At 35.8% G+C, this 25,553-nt stretch overlaps 2 protein-coding genes and 1 long non-coding RNA gene across 3 annotated transcripts; 1 reads left to right on the top strand and 2 right to left on the bottom strand.

Annotated features, from left to right (window-relative positions):
- Positions 1-1,945: 1,945 nt before the first annotated feature.
- On the bottom strand, positions 1,946-9,865 carry LOC132127835 (transmembrane protease serine 2-like). The gene is made up of 14 exons (XM_059539991.1): positions 9,077-9,865; positions 8,885-8,983; positions 7,739-7,997; positions 7,339-7,431; positions 7,143-7,256; positions 6,917-7,046; positions 6,584-6,676; positions 6,385-6,428; positions 4,041-4,203; positions 3,798-3,967; positions 2,867-2,962; positions 2,606-2,748; positions 2,329-2,481; positions 1,946-2,216 (listed from the first exon to the last, which is right to left on the bottom strand). Exons 2-14 carry the CDS (start codon positions 8,900-8,902, stop codon positions 2,208-2,210), a joined length of 1,485 nt encoding a protein of 494 aa, XP_059395974.1. The 5' UTR covers positions 8,903-8,983; positions 9,077-9,865; the 3' UTR covers positions 1,946-2,207.
- LOC132127838 (uncharacterized) lies at positions 7,133-7,523 on the top strand. The gene is made up of 2 exons (XR_009427606.1): positions 7,133-7,219; positions 7,329-7,523. It is a non-coding gene; the product is annotated as an uncharacterized LOC132127838 (long non-coding RNA).
- Positions 9,866-16,798: 6,933 nt separating the features above from the next.
- LOC132127837 (transmembrane protease serine 2-like) lies at positions 16,799-21,225 on the bottom strand. Its single transcript, XM_059539993.1, has 12 exons — positions 21,203-21,225; positions 20,805-20,897; positions 20,609-20,722; positions 20,395-20,524; positions 20,095-20,187; positions 19,882-19,925; positions 19,278-19,440; positions 19,035-19,204; positions 17,963-18,058; positions 17,702-17,844; positions 17,425-17,577; positions 16,799-17,329 (listed from the first exon to the last, which is right to left on the bottom strand). Exons 3-12 carry the CDS (start codon positions 20,679-20,681, stop codon positions 17,321-17,323), a joined length of 1,074 nt encoding a protein of 357 aa, XP_059395976.1. The 5' UTR covers positions 20,682-20,722; positions 20,805-20,897; positions 21,203-21,225; the 3' UTR covers positions 16,799-17,320.
- Between the last annotated feature and the right edge of the window lie 4,328 nt (positions 21,226-25,553).

The raw sequence follows: 25,553 nt of genomic DNA, 5'->3' as shown, positions 1-25,553 counted from the left end.
CAACATTTTGAACGGTAGCCGATGGAGGGCCCGATTCAAAACTCGCAGATCCAAGATCGGTCGTAACCCACTGCCTTTCTTGGGTACAATAAAGTACGTGCTGTAAAACCCCGTCCTTATATCAGCTGGAGGGACCGGCTCTATTGCGTCCTTCACAAGTAGGACTGCGATCTCTTCCCGCAAGACAGGGGCATCGGACGCTTTCACTGTAGTGAAGCGGACACCGCAGAGCTTGGGGGGATGCCGGGCGATCTGAATCGCATAGCCGAGGCTGATGGTTCGCAGAAGCCAGCGAAATGGGCTGGGTAGCACCGGCCGGTTTCTGGCAGTAAAAGGTGCCATCCATGACAGCTCGTCATGCACTTCCGGAAAGAAAGGCACTGGGGTGGGGCGCTGAGAACCAGCGTGCGCCACCCCGAGAAACCAATCATCCAGTCGTGAGGGTTCGGGACGCGGTGGGGGATTCCACTCGAGCCCTGCTCTCTCGGCGGCCCGGGAAAGCATAGCTGCCACTTCGGGATCTGACTCAGGCTTTGCCACCATCCCAGAGCTACTGCTGGAAGTGGTTCTCGTCTGTCGGCCGCCAGAATGAGCCCCAGATCGCGGCCGCGGCAATGGGACTCTGCACCCCTGAAGGTAGCGGAGCCTGGTTCACAGCTCCGAGATGGTCATATTCCCGCAGTGAGAACATGACTCATCCACTAAAGCCACCTCAGCGTGCTCGATGCCCAGACACGTGAGGCAGCGATCGTGACCATCACGCGTTGCCAGGTAATGACCGCACCCAGAAACGCACGGGTGAAACGGCATCCTTATAAGGACGATCCGTCGTCTTTACAAAGACGCACCCGTGAAGCTCTTTTAGAGAAATTTGCTCTTTAGGAAACAGGAACTCGACACAGGAACAACCGCCGCTGAAGCGCCGTCTCGCCAACACACGAAGCTTCCGAGAGCGTGCTGAACTCGTAGTTCACAGACACAGTTGAGCAGAGCGATACTAACACTCGGCTCCGAAGCGAAAAGCTGGAATGCATTGAACCTGCTGCCTTCTTATACTCACGCAGTGATCAGCGGCAGCTGGATGCAATAATTGCATGTCAATGTGCATTGGCTCGTTAAGTTTACACTCAAAGTAGATTGGTCTATCGAAGCAATATCCCATATTCGTCGGTCACTGACGTGGCGTCGAGAGTGACCGACTGAAAGGGAACAAGAGATACCCAGAATCTATACTGTAGTGTTGTTCATTTAAAGAAAGTCAAATGTAAATATTCTAATATTTTGAGACACTGGATTTTTGACTTTCATGAGCTGTAAGTTCTAATCATCAAAATTAAAACCAAGAAACTTTTTAAATGTTTTATTTTACATGTAATGAATCTAGAATATATGAAAATTTCACTTTTTGAAATATAAAAAAAATATATATATATATTTTTCACAATATTCAAACTTTAGATGTACCTGTATACAGTATCACAATATCCAAGCTCATATTCAGTATTCTATTACAATTTAATACTTAACACATACAAAATCTTATATAAAATATAATTAAGTTCAAGTCATAAAATGTTTAATAAAATGTAGAATGAAATATGTGGCAGAGATTTTATTAAGACTGAACATGGGTAATTCACATAAAAATCTATTAGAAATTTGATCTGTAGTATTCCATTTAGCATTCCATTCCACTATTTTAAAGAGAATTTTACTTTTTAAATTATTAGGCATGCTGCTTTTTTGTCAGAGACGACATTAAATATGTATATTTATAAAAAATCATTTATGACCGTGTCTGTCCGTAGTTCTGAGAAAAGTGGTTATATTGTGTGTCACACCCTGTTATCAAATACTGTCTGTAATAATGCAAATGTGAAATGCTGTGGTGGCAAAGACACCCAGAGAACAGAAACATGTCAGTGGTGTGAGATTGTCAGGTAGGTTTTTTTTATTATTATTATTTTAATAAAATAATTTGTACAATTGTGCTCTTTATACAAAACATACAACAAAAAAGACAGAAAAGTGCATATTATAGCATAATGTGCAATTCACTTCATTACTAACACTGGTGAAAATAAATAAGTGGTTATTTTAGATTTATGTGAAAACATTTATATGAAAGCAAAAAAAATAAATGGACACTGTCGCAGTTCCATCGATTTGGATCAGTTGCTCTTCTCCAAAAACCTTATATTAAAAAGTTAATATTTCTGAAAAAAAAAAACTGTTGTTTGTCTTATGCCATGTACAATAATGATAATAATAATGATAATAACAATACATTTTCTGTGACACAGTTTGGATTTATATTTAAAATCTTACCCGCATTTGTTCATGTATCCAGTCAAGGAAGTAGGTCACATTTCCGTAGACTCCGGGCTTGTTTCTGAAAGCACATCCATCACCCCAGCTAGTGTCCCCAACCAGCCACCATAGAGAATTCTCTTTTGTGACCAGAGGACCCCCACTGTCCCCCTGTTTGGAAGAGCACTTATTTAATTTAGCCTTTGGCACATACATTACATTTACTCTATTCTAATTTACTCTTTTGAATGATCAAGCAGCTTCTAACTGTGTTTATACAGAGTGTGTTTCTGACCTGACAGGAGTCCACACCACCCTCCAGCTTGCCAGCACAGATCATGGTGTTTGTGATTTCTCCATCATATACCAGTCGGCTGTTGCAAGTCGTTCTGTCGATTAGCTGGATTTTGGCTTCTTGTAGGGTTTGTGAGGAAGATCCTTTAAGAAAACAACATTTGCTTGTAATGCATGAATCAGGAATCATTGCACATGCATATGGATCTGTAGGTGTTTTAGTACGGTTCTGTTGGGATTTGCTCTTGAAAAAGTTTCAAACCTCCACTAAACAGTGACCCCCATCCAGTGACATAACAATCCCGTGGAGCAGTGAAGTACATGCCTTTATTGGGCAGACACACTGGCCTGACGTTCACTGAAACAAGAAACAGAAATTGTCAGCATTCAAAGCTGTATGGTTCTTCTATAAAACAAAAAGGAGATATTTTGCATAATGTTCAAGCTGCTCTTTTCCACACAGTGGAAACAGACGTTTATACAATCTAGCTCCAAAAAGCACCACAAAAGTCAACTCATTCCTATTCTTCTGAAGTCATTTGAATAGGCTCATTTATTAAATTTAAATTAAATTACATTTTTGCACTTAGCAGACGCTTTTATCCAAAGCAACTTACAGTGGATTCAGGCTAACATTTGTTCAAACCCAAACCTTGCGCTGCTACTATTAGTCAATTTCACAAAGAAAAAAACACACTGAATTAAATGTGAAATTTTGAAGTAGAAAAACTGAAATAGTATTTTATTGCAAAACATATTCCAATAATCAGTTTTATTTACTACTTAGAAAAATCCTTTTTTACAGTGTAACTAAAACGAAAATTATAAAAAAAAAAAAAACGCACATTTGTTTGTAGAAATATGGCTGAAATAAAATTTTAAACAAAAATATTAATTTATAAATATTAAATGCATAATTCTTAAATAAAAAATTAGAAATGTTTCCTGGCCAACTAATGAAAACTAAATAATAATTAAAAACTTTTAAAAAATGACAAAAGCACATAACAGAATTACTAAAGTTTACACTTCCATTAAAATGAAAAACTAATTTTAAGTATTAATAAACACTATAATAGTATATACTGTAATTAATACTAAAATAACATTGTTTTAATTTGTTGTGTGTGAATATTATTAAATGATCGTGAAATTTTCTTATTGGCTGGGGGAAAATTGTGTGTGTGTCTTACATGTAATCGTGAGTGGACTGCTTAGCTTCATCAGGGCAATGTCATTCTCATTGGTTACCGGGTCAAAGTTGTGCATGACAATTCTGCTTACAGAACGGCCGGTGGCCGACAGCATCTCAGGAAGAGTCAGATATCCAGCATACACAGTCCAGACCCTTGCATCTGATTTCCTGCACCAGTTGGTCATTTATTAGAGTTCATCATAAATTGTCAAACGAGACTGTACTAAACGAGAGTACTTACTCATGCACACAGTGAGCCGCAGTGATGATCCAGTAAGGTGTAATGACAGACCCGCCACACAAATGCTCTCCGGAAATGTGCAGGCTGACCTGCCATGGCCACACCCCCTTAGAGGTCACCGTGGTTCCTCCCACGATTCGGGTCCCGATGTTCCGTCCACAATCTACAACAGGATTCGGAGATCAGTATCAGTGTATGTGAAAAGTGTAGTTTTCCAAGCTACAAGCTATACTTGATATTAATGTTTTATAGTAATTATAATATTTAAAAGGTTGGTTCACCCCAAAAATGAAGACTCTCATCATTCATATGAGATTGAGGAAAAGATGATAACAAATTTGTACATTGGGATCAGTGTTGGGATTGTATTTAATATTATGTATTTAACTTAATATGTAATAATATTATGAATTTGTTTATTTTTTATATTTTTCAGTTTTAATTTGATTTGAGTTATATTAATGTTGTTTTATTCACTTTCATTTGGTTGATATATATATATATATATATATATATATATATATATATATATATATATATATATATATATATATACAGTTGCAATCAAAATTACTCATCCCCTCAGAGACTGCAGTACTTTACAAATACAAGTTTTTTTGAAGATCCAGGATAAAATTAAAATTGCATCTATAACAGTTCACTGGAATATTAAAAGTGATATTATATATCACTATATATATATGATATATATATATATTATATGATCAATATATAATGTAATACTTTTGAGTTTTAAGATTTTTTAATAATACTGCTATGTCATAATTATTCAACCCCTATTCAACATTGCTGTTTTTAAATCACTTATTTGAATGGTGGGGAATAAAACAGTCTCAAAACACAATTAAGCCTTTAGAAACTGTTAAAAACAGAATTAGCTTGAGCTGTTAAACATACATACAGTTAGCCCATGCATGTGCTGAAGTTGAGTAGCAAAAATGTCAACAGAGATCTCACAAAAGCTAAAGAGAATAAATATTGTATTACTTTAGAAAGGCTAAGGCTCTATGAAGATTTCCAAGACATTGAAAGTTCCTAGAGACACAGCTCTCAGCCTTATTCCTTAGCTTAAAGTGTGTTTTACCAGAAAACCTTTGAGGGTGTTGAAGAAAAAGCACAATATCATAAAATGTTTAATCAGAGCAACTGTGAAAAACCTGCAATGTACAACCAAAGACTTGCAAGATGACCCGATGAAAGGAGGAAAATCATTTCAATGCAGTGTGTAAGAAGAACACTAGACAAGTATGGCCTACATGTTGAGACATCTTGATGAATACCACTCTTGATCAAGAAAAACAAAAGGCAGACTTGAACTTGATAAAATTCATTTGTGTAGACCTGTGGAGCTCTGGAGGAATGTTTTATGAAGTGATGTGACCAAACTGGAACTTTTTGGTCCCATGGATCAGCGGTATGTCTGCTGCAAAAAAGGCAAAGCTCATAAGCAGAAGAACACCATCTCCATCATCAAACTTGGAGGTGGATCATTCCTGTTATGGGGTTTCTTTACTGTAGAAGGAAGTGGAAATCATGACTGTATAAAGGACATCATGGATTCGTTGTAGTATCAGACCATTTTGACAAGAATTGTGATGCCTTTGGTGCAAAGACTGAAGCTGATGATCAATGGACTTTCCTGCAGGCCAGTCATACCAAAGTACACATCCAAATCTACTACTGCTTGGTTCAGGGATCAGTCAAAGAATGTATTTGAGTGACCTGTTCAGTCTCCAGGCTTTTCATTTCATTGCAAATATCTGGTTGAATTTGAAGAAAGCAGTGGCAATGTGAAAACCAAAGATGATCAGTGATCTGGATGCTTTTTCAGGTGAGGAATGGGCCAAGACTGTGGTCGAGAGGTGACAGAAGCTTCTAAACACTTAAAGACAGCATTTATTGGTGATTTTAAACAATAAAAGATTTTGCACAAAGGGGATTTGAATTGGCCAATTTGAATTTTAACATGATTCATCAATGTTCCATACTCAGAATCACTCAAAAGTGTATTAACAAACTTTCTCTAATACTTTACTGATGCCTTTGCTGAATTGATTTTATAAAATGTTGTTCTCTGCAGCAAAATGTCTTGCAGGTCAAGGGGGTTGAATAATTTTGATTGCAACCGTATATAGCAAACTTCTATTTTTAAATTTATTTCCAGTTTTAGACAAGGTATTTCTAATTTTCGTACTTTTAACATTTTAGTTAACACAAAATATGGCCAACACCTAAAAAAAAAAACTGATTTATTTATTTTACAAACACACACACACACACACACACACACACACACAAAAAGAACGTGCAACTATTATCTTACCTATACATTTGAGTGCCACTGCTTTGTTAGATGGACAATCTGAACTGAATTATCATAAGAGAAACATAAAAAGCTTTTTAACGAGCTGATTATAGGGAAAAACAATGTTAACTGCAATAAAATAACCAACATGCAAAACCTAAACCTTTTAGATATGAAGTACTAGACAATTCTGTATTAACAGAACTCTGTTGCGCACGTTTTACTGAGAAAACCTGTCAGATTGGAAGAGCTGAGAGAATCGGTCTTCGCCAGTATGTAGTCAATCTCCTCGTAACCCAAATAAGTGCTCCTTAGAGATAAACCACACACAAACACAAAGCACATATTATAAATCACCTCATACAAAACACATTCTGTAAATGTACTAATATTCCTGTGATGTCCATTTTTCACATGATCCTTCACAAATAATTTTAATTTGGTGCTCATAAAGCGCTGAGTATTATTATTATTGATGATGAAAACAGTTGTGCTGCTTCATATCTTTTGTGGCAACTGTAAAGTAGTAGTAACAGGCTTCTAACATTACCTCTCGTATCCCATCTTCTCACACGCTTGCTTTCCGAGGCTGTCATTCCATCCATCTGAACACACATTCTCCCATTTTCGGGTCACATTTGAATACATCTGAAGAAGGAAATTAGATCCAAACAGACGAACTACAAATACAACAACAGAAAGTACAGTACAGATCTTTGAATGGGATCAATTCAACACGTCGAACAATGTGGGTAAGGAATTCTTACAACACTGACTTTCATTGTCTCCTGATGGACAGTTCTCCATGCCATCACACCACTGCGAAAGGCTGACATATTTGTTATCCATATTTGTTTGACAGCGACGTCCTAGCAAACAATTAAACAGACCTGTTGGAGTAGACAAAGGATATCAGAGCCAGAAATCACTGGGTAGATGAACTGCAAGACATCCAGTGTGAGAGTTTCTTACCATAAAACCAAAGCACCGCAGCTATGACCCCAGCAACGACCAGCAGGGTGATGACTATGCCAAGAATAAATGGCCATTTTTTTCTCCTGGAAGCTGTTAAAGAATCAAAGTTCATGAGAACCAATATTTAGAACATGAAAATGACTAAAATAGGTTAGAAGGAATAGTTCACCCAAACAAAAGAAGATTAAAAATGTTTTGCTAATTAAACAGTCATTGTCCCCCATTGGCTTCCATAGTAAAATACTAAAGGGTACCAGATGATGTTTGGCTACACACGTTCTTCAAAATAACATTTTGTTTTCAGCAGAAGAATGAGATCCATATGAGTTTGGAACAACTTGAGGGTAAGTAAATGATTTATTTTTGGTGAACTATTCCTTTAAGAAGCATTAAATACATTTGTGAACCGGATTAACATCAAGGTAGAGTCCAGATGTGAACGTGTGGTGTGTATTAACAGGTGCTGCTTGAGGCGTATACTGATGGAGGTTCTGAGCAGGCGAGTATCTCTCTGAATTCTGGTATAGATGTTGTGGGTTTTGGGGACCAGGGTACTGAGGTAAAGCCGGGTTTATTCCAGAAGGAGGTAGATATGGATGGGGCCGCTGCTCTTCATGCTGGAAACCATAGTTCAGGTGAGAAAGATTGTCGTAAGTCTGAAAGAAATTAGGGTTTCATCAGTTTTTGTCAGGGTTTTGCAACCTGTTTTGCTCGAAAAGGTTATCAAATTAGAAAAATATACATCAAAAAGTTACTTTAGACTACTGTGTCCATGTTAACAATTACAATATGACTAACAACAGTGTGCAGACTGTTCCAGGAAATACATACCTATTAAATAAACATGGTTCCTTATTTGAACAATTACACTAAATTTTTACACTTTTAAATCACACTCTGATTAACTTAGGTATTTAACATGCCTTTAGTCAATCAATATTTCGACAGGAATAGAGACATGAAATGAGCTATACTTGCTTTTATCTTACAACACTGGTAAAAAAGAAAATAGAAATTAAAATTCTTGCTATTAATATTTAAAAATAATAGTTGTTGTATTTTGTAAAATATGAATATTACATTGGTGAATATCAAATATAACAACAACTGAATAACTAGATTAATTTTATGCATAAATTGTTCAGGTACAATAATAAAGTTCCCTGTTGCTTATTCAGAAGATACTTCCTTGTGAAAATGACCTGTGAAATAACAAATTGCTGCCATATCAGAAACTCAGCAAAAAACAATTGTGCTACATGTTTTCACCAGTTTTTCATGAATTCAAATCTAACTGGCTTTCCTTTTTTAAAAGATCAAACGACTTTTCTTATGAATCACTCATTAAGTGCTCGGTCTTTTCCCCAGGACAGTTAATGCTTTACAAATATAGCTCATCTGTTGACTGACAGTGTCTGTATTGTTACATAAAATGAATGACAATCAAAAGACACCAGGGACTAAATAATACAAATATGGCAGAAGATGATAAATATGTTCAGATAGGAGTTAAGAAAAGGAAAAATAACTATCATGTCATTACCGTATCTGCTGTCTGCATCGTTTGCCTTTGGCTTCGTTTGAACTGCAAAACGCAATCCAAAAAACACTAGAACTTGAATCTCAAACTTAGATCTGCTGACTAAACATACAGAAAAACATTCATCAGAAACAGCAACGCATCTGTATGAAATATTATGCCATACAAATTATAATAATATATAGTAAAACTGACCTGCCAGAGGGTTCTCCTTGTGTCTGAGTGTTAACGGACTTTCTGTCCACTCTCTGTATGTTTAATAAGCAGCCAATGCCACAACTTTGCTTTATAAGCCAGCGGAAACACTCATCAGTCAGGTGGTATATAAAATATCACCTGGTGACCTAAGAGTTTACAACTCAGAGCATCCGACTGCTTTTCTTTTGAACAATAACTTGGTTTTGTATTGAAACAACTTTGCATTGTAAATTACTAACCAAAAAAGGTGTGTCAATATAAGGAAAACATTCTTCCTCTTAAAGCTGCTTCCTTCTTGCTCACTTATTTTCACAGTGAGAGTGAGGTACAACAACTGCAACATATGAGATTACATTCGTTTTTAGCTTTTAAAAGAAGTTTCCTTGGCTTGCAAATGCAAATGTACATTTTCAAGTTCTTTTTTTCTCATAACATAACATTTCCATAAGTTCCTTAACTTTATTCTCTGTGATTTCAATGCTATGGTTCAAGCCTTCTGAAGTCATATGCTAGCTTTGTGTGGGAACTGAACCAAAAGTTTAGTCGCTTGCAATGAAAAGCTTCCACTTCTCAAATCTAATTTGTACACATTAAGCATGCAAGTCATTTACCTTCAGCAGGTACACTAAATATTCCCTTTCAATTTGGCAAGTCAATCTATTACAATACACGAGAATCAGACAGATTTGTTATTGTTGTTGATGCACTAGTGTTATTATAGTATCACTGATATACATACTACATAGGTTTTATTAATATTTAGTAATAATAATATTAGTTTATTTGCACATTTTCAGTCTTCATTTTTAAGTCATTTTAATGTGTTTTTTGTTATTGGTTAAGGTCCTTGAAGTTTTTATCTTAATATTTCATTTAATTCCAAGATTTGTTTTGGTTGCCGTATTAGTTTCCATTTTGGTTAACTGTAATTTGAATATATTTTACACTGAATTAAATTTGAGAGATGCAGCAGTTAAGAATGAGTAAATAAATCTTTCCCTTTCATAAATCAATTATATGATTTAAGAAGACTTAAAATGTAAAGTTATGGTACTTTTAATTGTGCTTTTTGACACTTTTGGAGCGTGAAAAATTATCTGCTGGTCACTGTTTACTTGCACTATATGTAAAACAGCAGCAGACAATGGCATGAGGATGAGTAAATGACAAAAATATGAATTATCAGATGTACTATTTCTTTAAATACCCCTTTAAGTCACAGCAGATAGCAAATCAAACACTATCCCCCATGTGTGTCAACAGATGTGACCTTTGCAGGTCTTTGAACTTCGTGTATCTAAGAAAACTAAACAATCTTATGTTACACAAGAGAGCTGTTCTTTTTAGCTAGTTTCAATAGCATATATGAAAATATATATGAACAAGGCCAACTGTAAGTTTTTATTTAAATTATTATGTAAAACTATAAAACCATTACAAGGCTTTATATGATGAAGGTTTTATCTGTTACAAGCTAACTAGACTTCCTGTTCAACTTCCTGATGCTCTGTTCACACAACAGCCACATTAAAAACAAGCTGTAAAGATAATCTTATTAAAAAGCGTGGCTTTCCAAACTCAGCTCTCACTCAGGGGTCAGTCTGGCCCTGCTGTTATTCAGTAAATGAGCCAGTACTTTGACATCCATGATGTCACAAGTGCTCTCACAACATCCTGTTAATATTTGACTCATCTCTTTGATTGAAGCACAATAACATTTCAATGACAAATAGAAGGAAGAAACGTCAAATTAAAACTTCAAAAAAGTCTCTGAGTACTTAGTAGAATCAACAGGTGTAATGTTACGTGATAAGAGTGGTGTCTGGAGGTTATTATTGAGATTAGATCTGTAAAAGATATATATTTATATATCCACACACACACACACACACACACACACAGTATATATATATGGGAGACCAAAGCCAATATAACTTTTGTTTTCCCGTTTGCTTCAAATATTAATAGGCCTACTATTGTGTTTAGAGAGATTGATAAAGGAATTAAGTCAGAAGAATTAATGTTGTCAAATGTACCAATATAGAAACCCCTTCTGAGTTTTTTTTTAATATTTTTTTTATTTATTTAATGTCAGGATAAAATATTATAACAGAAGAATTTTATTTATTATTGATTCATTATAGTCTGTGAAAAGCGTCCATTAGCCAATCAGCAAATAGAGCTCAAAGCACACACGCCATCTGGTGTTCATTCAGGTGAAATGCATTATTTCTGAGTATAATCATCAACAAAAACAAGCAATATTCTATTTTATTGCAAATACAGATTTTAACATTCTAAACTCTTTTATTAAAACATTATTTTGAGAATGACACCACATAAAAAAATATGCATAGAGTGCACAGAAAAAATACTACAAGTTTGTATTGTATGAACATTGACAACTTTGTTTCCTATTTGAATTGAAAAACAGGACTGACCTCACATTAATGGTGAAGATATATCTGACTCAAGGACCAAATCTTACACACATTCTGTGGATTAAAGTGCAAGTCCTAATATTTCTGGATCAGAATAGAAGAGGCGCCGCCTCCTCCGTTGCAGATTCCCGCCAGTCCGTACTGCCCAGATTTCAGATTGTGTACCATGTGTCCTACGATTCTCGCCCCTGAAATTCTAGAAACCACAAAACCGGCACATTAATTATAACGTAAATCTAATTACAGTATGTCAATATAGTGAACAGTGATGCATGAGAAGCATGTTGCATATATTTACCCAATTGGATGTCCGAGAGAAACTGCTCCTCTGTTGATATTGACTTATTGTCTAACATCTTGATGTTGGCCAGCACCATGACAAAGAAAGGCCTCATTCTCTTTCTTTACACCAGCTGCCTTCAGGACCTGTGTAAAACAGATGTTACTACAATGAAGGATTTCAAAAACACATTAGCTTAGCAATAAACACATAAACATCAGCTAACCTTTGGGACAGCGAAGGCTGGAGCGATAGGGAAATCGATGGGGGCCACAGCAGCATCAGTAAAAGCTATGAATTAGGATAAAATGGTGATCTAGATGTGAATCTAGCAAACATAGTTCTCTGGAAAAACAAAACAAAAAACAGGCCATTAATGATTAGCTAACTACATCTCAGCACCTAGCTATAAGTAGCAAAGCTACCAAATCAACTATTCAGGTGCTGGTCATATACTGTAATTAGAATATCATCAAAAAGTGAAACGTATAATATATTCATTCATTACACACAGACTGATATATTTCAAATGTTTATTCCTTTTAATTTTGATGATTATAACTGACAACTAAGGAAAATAACAAATTCAGTATCTCAGAAAATTAGAAAAATAACTTAAGACCAATACAGAGAAAGGATTTTTAGAAATCTTGGCCAACTGAAAAGTGTGAACATGAAAAGTATGAGCATGCACAACACTCAATACTTAGTTGGGGCTCCAACAGGTTTGGAACGACATGAGGGTGAGTTATTAATGACATAATTTTGATATTGGGTGAACTAACCCTTTAAGGTCAGGCGAGTTTGCTGGCCAATTAAGATACCATGGTCCTTAAACCAGGTACTGGTAGCTTTAACACTGTGTGCAGGTGCCAAGTCCTGTTGGAAAATGAAATCTGCATCTCCATAAAGTTGGTCAGCAGCAGGAAGCATGAAGTGCTTCTTAGAGAAAAATGGTATATGTGAGGATTTCCAGTCAGGATTTAGACCGTATCATAGTACTGAGACTGCTCTTCTTAGAGTTACAAATGATCTGCTCTTATCATCTGATCGTGGGTGTATCTCTCTATTAGTTTTATTGGATCTTAGTGCTGCGTTTGACAAAATTGACCACAACATTCTTTTGCATAGACTTGAATACTTTGTTGGCATCAGTGGAAGTGCATTAGCATGGTTTAAATCGTACTTATATGACCGCCATCAGTTCGTAGCAGTGAATGAAGATGTATCCTATCGATCACAAGTGCAGTATGGAGTACCTCAAGGCTCAGTACTAGGGCCGCTACTCTTCACGCTTTATATGTTACCCTTGGGAGATATCATCAGGAAACATGGTGTTAGCTTTCACTGTTATGCTGATGATACTCAGCTCTATATTTCTTCGCAGCCCGGTGAAACACACCAATTTGAAAAACTAATGGATTGCATAGTCGATATAAAAAACTGGATGACGAGTAATTTCCTACTGCTTACTGCTATCCAGTACGTATCCAGACCAGATGGTGGATCAGCACCTAGAAAGGACCTCTACATCCCTGAAAGACAGCGGAGACCAGGACAACTAGAGCCCCAGATACAGATCCCCTGTAAAGACCTTGTCTCAGAGGAGCACCAGGACAAGACCACAGGAAACAGATGATTCTTCTGCACAATCTGACTTTGCTGCAGTCTGGAATTGAACTACTGGTTTCGTCTGGTCAGAGGAGAACTGGCCCGCCAACTGAGCCTGGTTTCTCCCAAGGTTTTTTTCTCCATTCTGTCACCGATGGAGTTTCGGTTCCTTGCCGCTGTCACCTCTGGCTGGCTTAGTTGGGGACACTTCATCTACAGCGATATCGTTGACTTGATTGCAAATAAATGCACAGACACTATTTAACTGAACAGAGATGACATAACTGAATCCAATGATGAACTGCCTTTAACTCTCATTTTTGCATTATTGACACTGTTTTCCTAATGAATGTTGTTCAGTTGCTTTGACGCAATGTATTTTGTTTAAAGCGCTATATAAATAAAGGTGACATTGACATTGACATTGAAACTTTACACTTTACCTCAAGCAACGTGAATTGTGGGCCTCTCCTCTCTTTCCCCAGACTTTGGGACCCTGATTTCTAAAGGAAATGCAAAATTTACTTTCATCAGAGAACATAACTTTGGACCACTCAATGCTGTCTGTTGTTCAAGAGTGGCTTGACACAAGGAATGTGACAGCTGAAACCCATGTCTTGCATACGTCTGTGCGTAGTGGTTCTTGAAGCACTGACTCCAGCTGCAGTCCACTCTCTGTGAATCTCCCCCACATTTTTGAATGGGTTTTGTTTCACAATCCTTTCCAGTGCTTGCTCACTTTTTTTTCTACCACATTTCCTTCCCTTCGCCTCCCTATTAATGTGTTTGGACACAGAGCTCTGTGAACAGCCAGCCTCTTTTGCGATGACCTTTTGTGTCTTGCCCTCCTTGTGCAAGGTGTCAGTGGTCGTCTTTTGGACAACTGTCAAGTCAGCAGTCCATGATTGTGTAGCCTACAGAACTAGACTGAGAGACCGTTTAAAGGCCTTTGCAGGTGTTTTGAGTTAATTAGCTGATTAGAGTATGGCACCAGGTGTCTTCAATATTGAACCTTTTCACAATATTCTAATTTTCTTAGATAATGAATTTGGGATTTTCCTTAGTTGCCAGTTACAATCATCAAAATTAAAAGAAATAAACATTTGAAATATATCAGTCTATGTTTAATGAATGAATATAATATACAAGTTTAATTTTTTGAATGGAATTAGTGAAATAAATCAACTTTTTGATGATAATCTAATTATATTACCAGCACCTTTTCAGTAGCATGACAGCAAGTCAAAATAATGTTGTTTTAGGCAGGGCAAGGCAAGTTTATTTATATAGCACATTTCGTACACAATGGTAATTCAAAGTGCTTTACATAAAAGAAAGTAAAATAATAATGAAGAAAAATAATATTTAAAATGAATTTAAAACAGTTAGAAAATGATTTTACATAAAATAAAATTAAAAAACTGTGAAAATATAGTGCAATCAGTTCGGACATTGCACAGTGCTCATTCAATAAATGCACAGCTAAACAGATGAGTTTTAAGTCTAGATTTAAATGTGACTAGTGCTTTAGCACATCTGATCTCTTCTGGAAGCTGATTCCAACTGCGGGCGGCATAGTAACTAAAGGAGGACTCCCCTTGTTTTGTGTGAACCCTTGGTATTTCTAACTGACTCGATCCTAATGATCTGAGTGCTCTGTTAGGTTTATATTCAGTGAGCATATCTGAAATATATTTTACCAATAACAAGACTTTTATTCTTCAAATAACGTGTTGTAACCATTTAAAAATGCTACAAATTAGGGCACCAATGATTTCTCGATTCAATTAGGATAGGCGATTTTGATAAAACCTTGGTTGCATTTTTCCTGTGTCGTGTAATCTGCAAAATACTGGAAGAGGCTAATTTCACTGACGAGAATCCATGAAACACATTATTAGACCGTTTGATGTCCAGATATTCAAGAAATTACAGTGGCTGTAGCTTTTCTGACATAAAGACATATCTAAATAATGTTTGATCAATAGTAAACAAGGATTAGTTTGTGCAGTAAAGTGTAAAAACAATCGTCAGGTCGTTGGCGCCCTCTGCAGGCATTTGTTATAGTGCGTAATATACGTCAGCTCTGTTGTTTATACTACATTATATATTTCAACAGATTTGTTCAATAAAAACATATGTTTACATGCTTTTGAAACTTTATTTAAACTGTAATAAACAACTTAATGAAACATGCGCAAAATAAATTTAGGAAATAAAAAAATAAAACATTCCTACGTAAACAGTCAACCACTGTAGTATCTGCTCAAATGAACAAAATACACTATAAAAATGAATTTAATTTAAGAGGAGTGAATTGATACAGCACTCTGTGAACAGCCCCCCCTTTCAGTAATGACCTTCTGTGACTACCCTCTTTGTGGAGGGTGTCAATGATTGTCTTGTCGACTATTGCCAAGTCAGCAGTCTTCCCCATTATTGTGGTTTCAAAGAACAAGAGATACCCAGAATTTATACTGTACTTTATACTACGGGGCCGTTGAATGCTTGAATCTGACTGATGAACATTCGTCCTGAGGTGTGCACTTATTTTCTGGAAAACGCACGGGGAACGTAGTTCTAGACAGCTCCCCTGACCGCATTACAGTTCCATTTCACTTCGCATAGTTAACTGGAATAACGAAGCCAAGCCTCCATTACCAGCTTTAAAATGACGTTTTGGAACTAGCAAAAGAGTCATTGGATGAGATGCGGAAAAGAAATAGTCCTACTCACAATAGCGATTTAAGTACAAAAAAACGGACAAATCCCTTTAAATATAATATCTTATCGATGTCTTGAGGTGTGGTAACCGTAGTATAAGTGGAATAATTGACAACAGGTGTTGAATTATTAGAAAAATAAAGCAAAAACGAGGTGGTGATGCCATTGCACCTCGGGTGTGCAATATTTACATGATGCTCATTTAATGAAATTCAAATGTAAATATTCTAATATTTTGAGATACTGGATTTTTGACTTTATGAGCTGTAAGCTCTAATCATCAAAATGAAAGCAAGGACACTTTTTTTAAATAAATTACAAAAGTTTTTTTTTTTTTTCACAATATTCAAACTTTAGATGCACCTGTATACAGTATCACAATATCCAAGCTCATATTCTTATACTTATATATACTCTAATACTTAACACATACAAAACCTTATATCAAATGTAAAGAAGTTCATAAAATGTGTAATAAAATGTAGAATGAAATATGTGGCAAAGATTTTATTAAGACTGAACATGGGTAATTGACATGAAAATGTGTTAGAAATTTTATTTATAATATTCCATTTAGAACTATAGAGAATTTAACATTTTTCATTATTATGCATCCGTTTTTTTTTTTACTCATTTTAAATCAGAAACAACATTAAATGTGTATATTTATAAAAATTCATTTAATGAAAAGGCAAAAAGGCAATTAAACATAGAGAAACAAGAAGTAGTGTTCAGTCAGACATTCATATAAATTGTAACATAAAGTCTTGATTTTATCCATGACCGTGTCTGTCCGCAGTTCTGAGGAGTTTCATTGACATTAACAGCGTTATCAAATGCTGTAATAATGCAAATGTGAGTTGCAGCGGTGGCAAATCCAGCAAGAGAACAGAAACATGTCAGTGGTATGAGATTGTCAGGTAGTTTTCTTTTCTTTTTTTTTTTATATATAAAATCAATTGTACAGTTGTGCTCTATACAAAACATACTACAAAAAAGACAGAAAAGTGCATATTGTAGCATAATGTGCAATTCACTTCATTACTAACACTGGTGAAAATAAATAAGTGGTTATTTTAGATTTATGTGAAAACATTTATATGAAAGCAAAAAAATAAATGGACACTGTCACAGTTTCATCGATTTGGATCAGTTGCTCTTCTCAAAAAACCTTATATTAAAAAGTTAATATTTCTGAAAAAAAAAAAAACTGTTTTATGCCATGTACAATAATGATAATAACAATACATTTTCTGTGACACAGTTTGGATTTATATTTGAAATCTTACCCGCATTTGTTCATGTATCCAGTAAAGGAAGTAGGTTACATTTCCGTAGACTCCGGGCTTGTTTCTGAAAGCACATCCATCACCCCAGCTAGTGTCCCCAACCAGCCACCATAGAGAATTCTCTTTTGTGACCAGAGGACCCCCACTGTCCCCCTGTTTGGAAGAGCACTTATTTAATTTGGCCTTTGGCGCATACATTACATTTACTCTATTCTAATTTACTCTTTTGAATGATCAAGCAGCTTCTAACTGTGTTTATACAGAGTGTGTTTCTGACCTGACAGGAGTCCACACCACCCTCCAGCTTGCCAGAACAGATCATGGTGTCTGTGATTTGTCCATCATATACCAGTCGGCTGTTGCAAGTCGTTCTGTCGATTAGCTGGATTTTGGCTTCTTGTAGGGTTTGTGAGGAAGATCCTTTAAGAAAACAACATTTGCTTGTAATGCATGAATCAGGAATCATTGCACATGCATATGGATCTGTAGGTGTTTTAGTACGGTTCTGTTGGGATTTGCTCTTGAAAAAGTTTCAAACCTCCACTAAACAGTGACCCCCATCCAGTGACATAACAATCCCGTGGAGCAGTGAAGTACATGCCTTTATTGGGCAGACACACTGGCCTGACGTTCACTGAAACAAGAAACAGAAATTGTCAGCATTCAAAGCTGTATGGTTCTTCTGTAAAACAAAAAGGAGATATTTTGCAGAATGTTCAAGCTGCTCTTTTCCACACAGTGGAAACAGACGTTTATACTATCTAGCTCCAAAAAGCACCACAAAATAGTCCATTCAACTCATTGCTATTCTTCTGAAGTCATTTGAATAGGCTCATTTATAAGCCATTACAGTATATGGAAGAGCAGTTTGACTATTCTGCTAAATCTTTCTTTTAAGGTTCTTCACAAGAAAGAACATTTTAAACAAATGGATAGTGAGTAAATTATGATTTTTCAGTCAACCAAAACTAAAACCTTAAACTAAAACAAAATTTTCAGAGACACATTGTATATTAAAACTTTAATGCTTTAATTTTTAATGCAAGCATGAAACCACTGTTGTTATGAAAATTGGTGTAAAATTTTAAATTATTAGCAAATTTCACGAAGAAACACACTGAATTAAATGTGAAAGTTTGAAGCAGAAAAACTTAAATAGTATTTTATTGCAAAACATATTCCAATGAGCAGTTTTATTTACTACTTTGAAAAATCATTTTTTACAGTGTAACTAAAACGAAAACTATTAAAAATAGAAATAAATTTGTAGAAACAGGGCTGAAATAAAATATTTAATAAAAACATTATACTAAAAATACATACTTATTTAATATAAAATTTGAAATGTTCTCTGGCCAACTAATGAAAACTAAATAATAATACAAAACTTTTACAAAAATGACAAAAGCACATAACTGAAAATATAAACATAAAAACTGATTTTAAGTATTAATAAACTCTATAATAGTATATACTGTAAATAATACTAAAATAAAGTGCGTGAAACAAGAACACATTGTTTTAATTTATTATCACTTTAAAGTGTCAGTATTATTAAATGATCGTGAAATTTTCTTATTGGCTGGGGGAAAATTGTGTGTGTGTCTTACATGTAATCGTGAGTGGACTGCTTAGCTTCATCAGGGCAATGTCATTCTCATTGGTTACCGGGTCAAAGTTGTGCATGACAATTCTGCTTACAGAACGGCCGGTGGCCGACAGCATCTCAGGAAGAGTCAGATATCCAGCATACACAGTCCAGACCCTTGCATCTGATTTCCTGCACCAGTTGGTCATTTATTAGAGTTCATCATAAATTGTCAAACGAGACTGTACTAAACGAGAGTACTTACTCATGCACACAGTGAGCCGCAGTGATGATCCAGTAAGGTGTAATGACAGACCCGCCACACAAATGCACTCCAGAAATGTGCAGGCTGACCTGCCATGGCCACACCCCCTTAGAGGTCACCGTGGTTCCTCCCACGATTCGGGTCCCGATGTTCCGTCCACAATCTACAACAGGATTCGGAGATCAGTATCAGTGTATGTGAAAAGTGTAGTTTTCCAAGCTACAAGCTATACTTGATATTAATGTTTTATAGTAATTATAATATTTAAAAGGTTGGTTCACCCCAAAAATGAAGACTCTCATCATTCATATGAGATTGAGGAAAAGATGATAACAAATTTGTACATTGGGATCAGTGTTGGGATTGTATTTAATATTATGTATTTAACTTATTATTTAGAGTTTTAGTCAATGTATTTCTAATTTTCAATTAAGTTCACATATTATGATTTAGTTTTTCTTACTGTGTATTATTATTATACCTAATGTTTACATTATATTTCAGTTTTATATTAACTACTTTTAACATTTTTAACATTACAAAATAAGGGCAACACCTAAAAAAAAACAAACAAAAAAAACACAACACATACAAATTATCTTACCTATACATTTGAGTGCCACTGCTTTGTTAGATGGACAATCTGAACTGAATTATCATAAGAGTAACATAAAAAGCTTTTTAACGAGCTGATTATATGGAACACTACTAAACAATAAACAATGTTAACTGCAATAAAATAACCAACATGCAAAACCTAAACCTTTTAGATATGAAGTACTAGACAATTCTGTATTAACAGAACTCTGTTGCGCACGTTTTACTGAGAAAACCTGTCAGATTGGAAGAGCTGAGAGAATCGGTCTTCGCCAGTATGTAGTCAATCTCCTCGTAACCCACATAAGTGTTCCTTAGAGATAAACCACACACAAACACAAAGCACATATTATAAATCACCTCATACAAAACACATTCTGTAAATGTACTAATATTCCTGTGATGTCCATTTTTCACATGATCCTTCACAAATCATTTTAATTTGATGATGAAAACAGTTGTGCTGCTTCATATCTTTTGTGGCAACTGTAAAGTAGTAGTAACAGGCTTCTAACATTACCTCTCGTATCCCATCTTCTCACACGCTTGCTTTCCGAGGCTGTCATTCCATCCATCTGAACACACATTCTCCCATTTTCGGGTAACATTTGAATACATCTGAAGAAGGAAATTAGATCTAAACAGACGAACTACAAATACAACAACAGAAAGTACAGTAAAGATCTTCGAATGGGATCAATTCAACACGTCGAACAATGTGTGTCAGCACTGACTTTCATCATCTCCCCATGTACAGTTCTCCATGCCATCACACCACTGCGAAAGGCTGACACATTTGTTATCCATATTTGTTTGACAGCGACGTCCTAGCAAACAATCAAACAGACCTGTTGGAGTAGACAAAGGATATCAGAGCCAGAAATCACTGGGTAGATGAACTGCAAGACATCCAGTGTGAGAGTTTCTTACCATAAAACCAAAGCACCGCAGCTATGACCCCAGCAACGACCAGCAGGGTGATGACTATGCCAAGAATAAATGGCCATTTTTTTCTCCTGGAAGCTGTTAAAGAATTAAAGTTCATGAGAACCGATATTTAGAACATGAAAATGACAAATAGGTTAAAAGGAATAGTTCACCCAAACAAAAGAAGATTAAAAATGTTTTGCTAATTAAACAGTCATTGTCCCCCATTGGCTTCTATAGTAAAATACTAAAGGGTACCAGATGATGTTTGGCTACACACGTTCTTCAAAATAATATTTTGTTTTCAGCAGAAGAATGAGATCCATATGAGTTTGGAACAACTTGAGGGGAAGTAAATGATTTATTTTTGGTGAACTATTCCTTTAAGAAGCATTAAATACATTTGTGAACCGGATTAAAGGCAGGGTAGGTAAAAAAAAATGTATAAAAAACTTTTTTTCCAAATTTGTTTAAACTTTATTTATATATGAATACATAATTAAAATGTAAGTACTCTGAAAAAGAAAGTATAAAAATCGAGTGACTGTAGACCTCTCACGACTGTTTTAAAGACAGCTCATTATTTCCATTCACTCCACCCCCTCCCTTCTGGGCTCCTTCCAAAGCCTCTACTACGGCTCGCTAAGTAATGTTATGTTAGCTATATTACGCAGCTACGTGTGCTAATGACACATGCTTCATGAAAAAAATATGTATGATCAAAATACAAAAAGAAAGATTTACCTGTCCAGCAGAAATAAAGCCATCAAGGAGTCACTTTTCAGCCCCTTGAGTTCCCTGAGTTCTCGCCATCGCTGGAAAGGCACTCCGATATTAACTCGCGTTTTATTTCTTTGTTTATCCAAAGACTTTTTGTTCATTGCCTTTTCTTGTACTGTTACTGTCTTCCTTTTTTTGCCTGGTTTGCCTTCACTAACTGCATAGGCCGGTACTGTGAATTTTGCTTGCTGTTTCTCTGCCATTGTTTTGGTATTCCTAGGATCCGTGCCTGTTGAATTCCTCAAATCAAACGTGCACGCGCAAGTGGGCAGGTCATGTGTGGCAAAAGGGTGGTTGCCATGGTTGCGAGAGAGTGACAGTCGCCTAAGCCAATCCTATGTTTCGTCCCCGAAATGGAAATAATGAGCTGTGTTTAATACAGATTAAACGGTCTAGAGTCACTCGACTTTTATACTCTTTTTATCAGAGTACTTACATTTTAATTATGCATTGATATATATAGAAAGTTTAAACAAATTTGGAAGAAAGTTGTTTATACATGTATTACCTACCCTGCCTTTAACATCAAGGTAGAGTCCAGATGTGAACGTGTGGTTTGTATTAACAGGTGCTGCTTGAGGCGTATACTGATGGAGGTTCTGAGCAGGCGAGTATCTCTCTGAATTCTGGTATAGATGCTGTGGGTTTTGGGGACCAGGGTACTGAGGTAAAGCCGGGTTTATTCCAGAAGGAGGTAGATATGGATGGGGCTGCTGCTCTTCATGCTGGAAACCATAGTTCAGGTGAGAAAGATTGCTGTAAGTTTAAAAGAAATTAGTTTCATCAGCTTTTGTCAGGGTTTTGCAACCTGTTGTGCTCGAAAAGGATATCAAATTATATCAAAAAGGATATCAAAAATGACACTCTGTAATAAATGATTAACTTAGGTATTAAACATGCCATTAGTAATTCAATATTTTATCAACAGAAGAGATATGAAATTAGCTATACTTGCTTTTATCTTACAACACTGGTAAATTGTTTTCTTATTTCAGATTTCATGTACTTAAGTGTAAATGTCCAGTATAGACTACTTGAAATTAAATATTATATTGAATGAATGAATATTTAATTTTATATAAGTATTTTTCTTTTGTGAAAGGAGCAAAGTAATATTCAGTGTTAATATATTACCAAATACATTAATTGCTGAATATTAAAATCCATACAAAAAAAGGTAATACTATAACTATTATTAATGCTATTAATATTTAAAAATAATAGTTGTTATATCTTGTAAAATATTAATATTACATTGGTGAATATCAAATACCATCATAACAACAACTGAATAACTAGGTAGATAGACAGAAATGTAAATATTTTGTCATTAACATTAGATTCCCATTTGAAAAAAAAGAAAGTCTATTTTGATTTTACTTTAAATGTATGCAGAAATTGTTCAGGTATATAATAAAGTTCCCTGTTGCTTATTCGGAAAATACTTCCTTGTGAAAATGATCTGTGAAATAACAAACTGCTGCCTTAGGCAAATCAGAAACTCAACAATTATGTTAACAATTATGCTTAAAGTTTTCACCAGATTTCCATGAATTCAATTTTAACTGGCTTTCCTTTTTTAAAAGATCAAACGACTTTTCTGATGAGTAAGGTGCTCGGTTTATCCCCAGGACAGTTAATGCTTTACAAATTTAGCTCATCTGTTAACTGACAGTGTTTTTACTGTTTCATAAAATTAATGACCATCAAAAGACACCAGGGACTAAAATATCCAAATATTTACATTTACATTTTGTCATTTAGCAGACGCTTTTATCCAAAGCATTGGAAGCAATCAAAAACAACAAAAGAGCAATATACAGTACAAGAGCTATAACAAGTCTCACTTAGCTTAAATGCAGTACATGTAGCAAAGGCTTTTAAATCATATAATAAATAAAAAGGAAAAGGATAGAATAGAAAAAGAATAGAGCAAGCTAGTGTTAGATTTTTTTTTTTTAATAATTGTATAATAAATAAAAAGTAAATAGATGGAATACAAAAAGATTAGAAAGGTAGTTATTTTTTTTTTTTAAAGAATAGAAATAGAATAGTGAGTGGTAAAGTTAGAGGGTCAAATAAAGATTGAAGAGATGTGTTAAGCTGATTCTTGAAGATGGCTAAGGACTGCTGCTCAGATTGAGTTGGGGAGGTCATTCCACCAGGAGGGAACATTTAATTTAAAAGTCAGTAAAAGTGATTTTGTGTTTCTTTGGGATGGCACAATCAAGTGACATTCACTTGCAGAACGCAAGCTTCTAGAGGGGACATAAGTCTGAAGTAATGAATTTAGGTAAAGGGGTGCAGAGCCAGTGGTGGTTTTGTATGCAAACATCAATGCCTTGAATTTTATGCGAGCAGCTATTGGTAGCCAGTGGAAAATAATAAACAGAGTTGTGACATGTATTCTTTTTGGCTCATTAAAAATGAATCTTGCTGCCGCGTTCTGGATTAATTGTAAAGGTTTGATAGAACTGGCTGGAAGACCTGCCAAGAGAGCATTGCAATAGTACAGCCTGGACAGAACAAGAGCTTGAACAAGGAGTTGTGCAGCATGTTCCGAAAGAAAGGGCCTGAACTTCTTAATGTTGAATAAAGCAAAACTGCAGGATCGGACAGTTTTAGCAATGTGATCTGAGAAAGTTAGCTGATAGTCAATCATAACTCCAAGGTTTCTGGCTGATTTTGAAGGAGTTATGGTTGATGTGCCTAACTTGATGGTGAAATTGTGATGAAACGATGGATTTGCTGGAACCACAAGCAGTTCTGTCTTTGCAAGGTTGAGTTGAAGGTGATGGTGCCTCATCCAGTATGAAATGTCTGTTAGACAAGCTGAGATGCGAATAGCTACCGTCGGATCATCAGGATGGAATAAGAGTTGAGTGTCATCAGCATAGCAGTGGTATGAAAAGCCATGTTTCTGAATGACAGAGCCTAATGATGCCACGTAGAGAAGAGAAGTGGTCCAAAAACTGAGCCCTGAGGCACCCCAGTAGTTAGATGTTGCGACTTGGACACCTCACCTCTCCAAGATACCTATCTGATAGGTAAGACTCAAACCACTGGAGTGTTGTTCCTGAGATGCCTTTTGCCAGTAGGGTTGATAGGAGGATCTGGTGGTTAACTGTGTCAAAAGCAGCGGACAGATCACGCAGGATAAGTATTGAAGATTTGGATTCCGCTCTTGCTAGTTTTAGGGCTTTAACAACTGAGAGCAAGGCAGTCTCAGTTGAATGTGCACTTCTGAAACCAGATTGATTGCTGTCAAGGAGGTTGTCAGTTTGAGAAAGGCAGAGACTTAGTTGAACACAGCTCGTTCAAATGTTTTTGCAATGAAAGGAAGAAGGAAAACTGGTCTGTAGTTCTCTAAAAGAGATGGGTTGAGGGTGGGTTTCTTAACTAGTGGAGTTATATGAGCCTGTCTAAATGTTGAGAGAAAAACACTAGTGTGGAGGGATATGTTAATGATGTGAGTGAGTGCAGGTACAGCTGCAGGAGAAATGGCTTGAAGGAGATGAGATGGAATAGGATCAAGTGGACAAGTAATAGGATGATTAGAAAGGATGAGTTTGGAGACTTCTGCCTCAGAGAGTGAAGCGAAGGATGTGAATGAGTGTATGTTTGCTGGTGAGATGTGCTTGGTGGATTGTGGTGTGGAAAATTATGCACTAATGTTTTTAATTTTATTAATGAAAAACATGGAAAATGTCGTCAGCTATTAGAGATGAAGCAGGAGGGGAAGAGGAGGACAAAGGAGCGAGGAAAATGTTTTTAAAAGCATACGAGAGTTAGACAAATATGGCAGAAGATGATAAATATGTTCAGATAGGAGTTAAGAAAAGGAAAAATAAGTATCATGTCATTACCGTATCTGCTGTCTGCATCGTTTGCCTTTGGCTTCGTTTGAACTGCAAAACGCAATCCAAAAAACACTAGAACTTGAATCTCAAACTTAGATCTGCTGACTAAACA

Source organism: Carassius carassius, chromosome 45 (assembly GCF_963082965.1).
Source record: "Carassius carassius chromosome 45, fCarCar2.1, whole genome shotgun sequence".
NCBI classification, from domain to species: Eukaryota; Metazoa; Chordata; class Actinopteri; order Cypriniformes; family Cyprinidae; genus Carassius; species Carassius carassius.
Note: the sequence above shows the minus strand (reverse complement) of the source record. Positions and strands in the feature narration are given on the sequence as shown.

Coding starts and splice junctions, on each gene's coding strand:
- LOC132127837 (XM_059539993.1), bottom strand. CDS start 20,681: ATGGATAACAAATGTGTCAGCCTTTCGCAGTGGTGTGATGGCATGGAG. Junction 19,441..19,881: donor AGTGGCACTCAAATGTATAG/GTAAGATAATTT, acceptor ATCCTGTTGTAG/ATTGTGGACGGAACATCGGG. Junction 17,845..17,962: donor GGGGTCACTGTTTAGTGGAG/GTTTGAAACTTT, acceptor GTTTTCTTAAAG/GATCTTCCTCACAAACCCTA.
- LOC132127835 (XM_059539991.1), bottom strand. Junction 7,432..7,738: donor TGTTAATCCGGTTCACAAAT/GTATTTAATGCT, acceptor ATTCTTTAACAG/CTTCCAGGAGAAAAAAATGG. Junction 7,257..7,338: donor TGCGGTGCTTTGGTTTTATG/GTAAGAAACTCT, acceptor CTACTCCAACAG/GTCTGTTTAATTGTTTGCTA.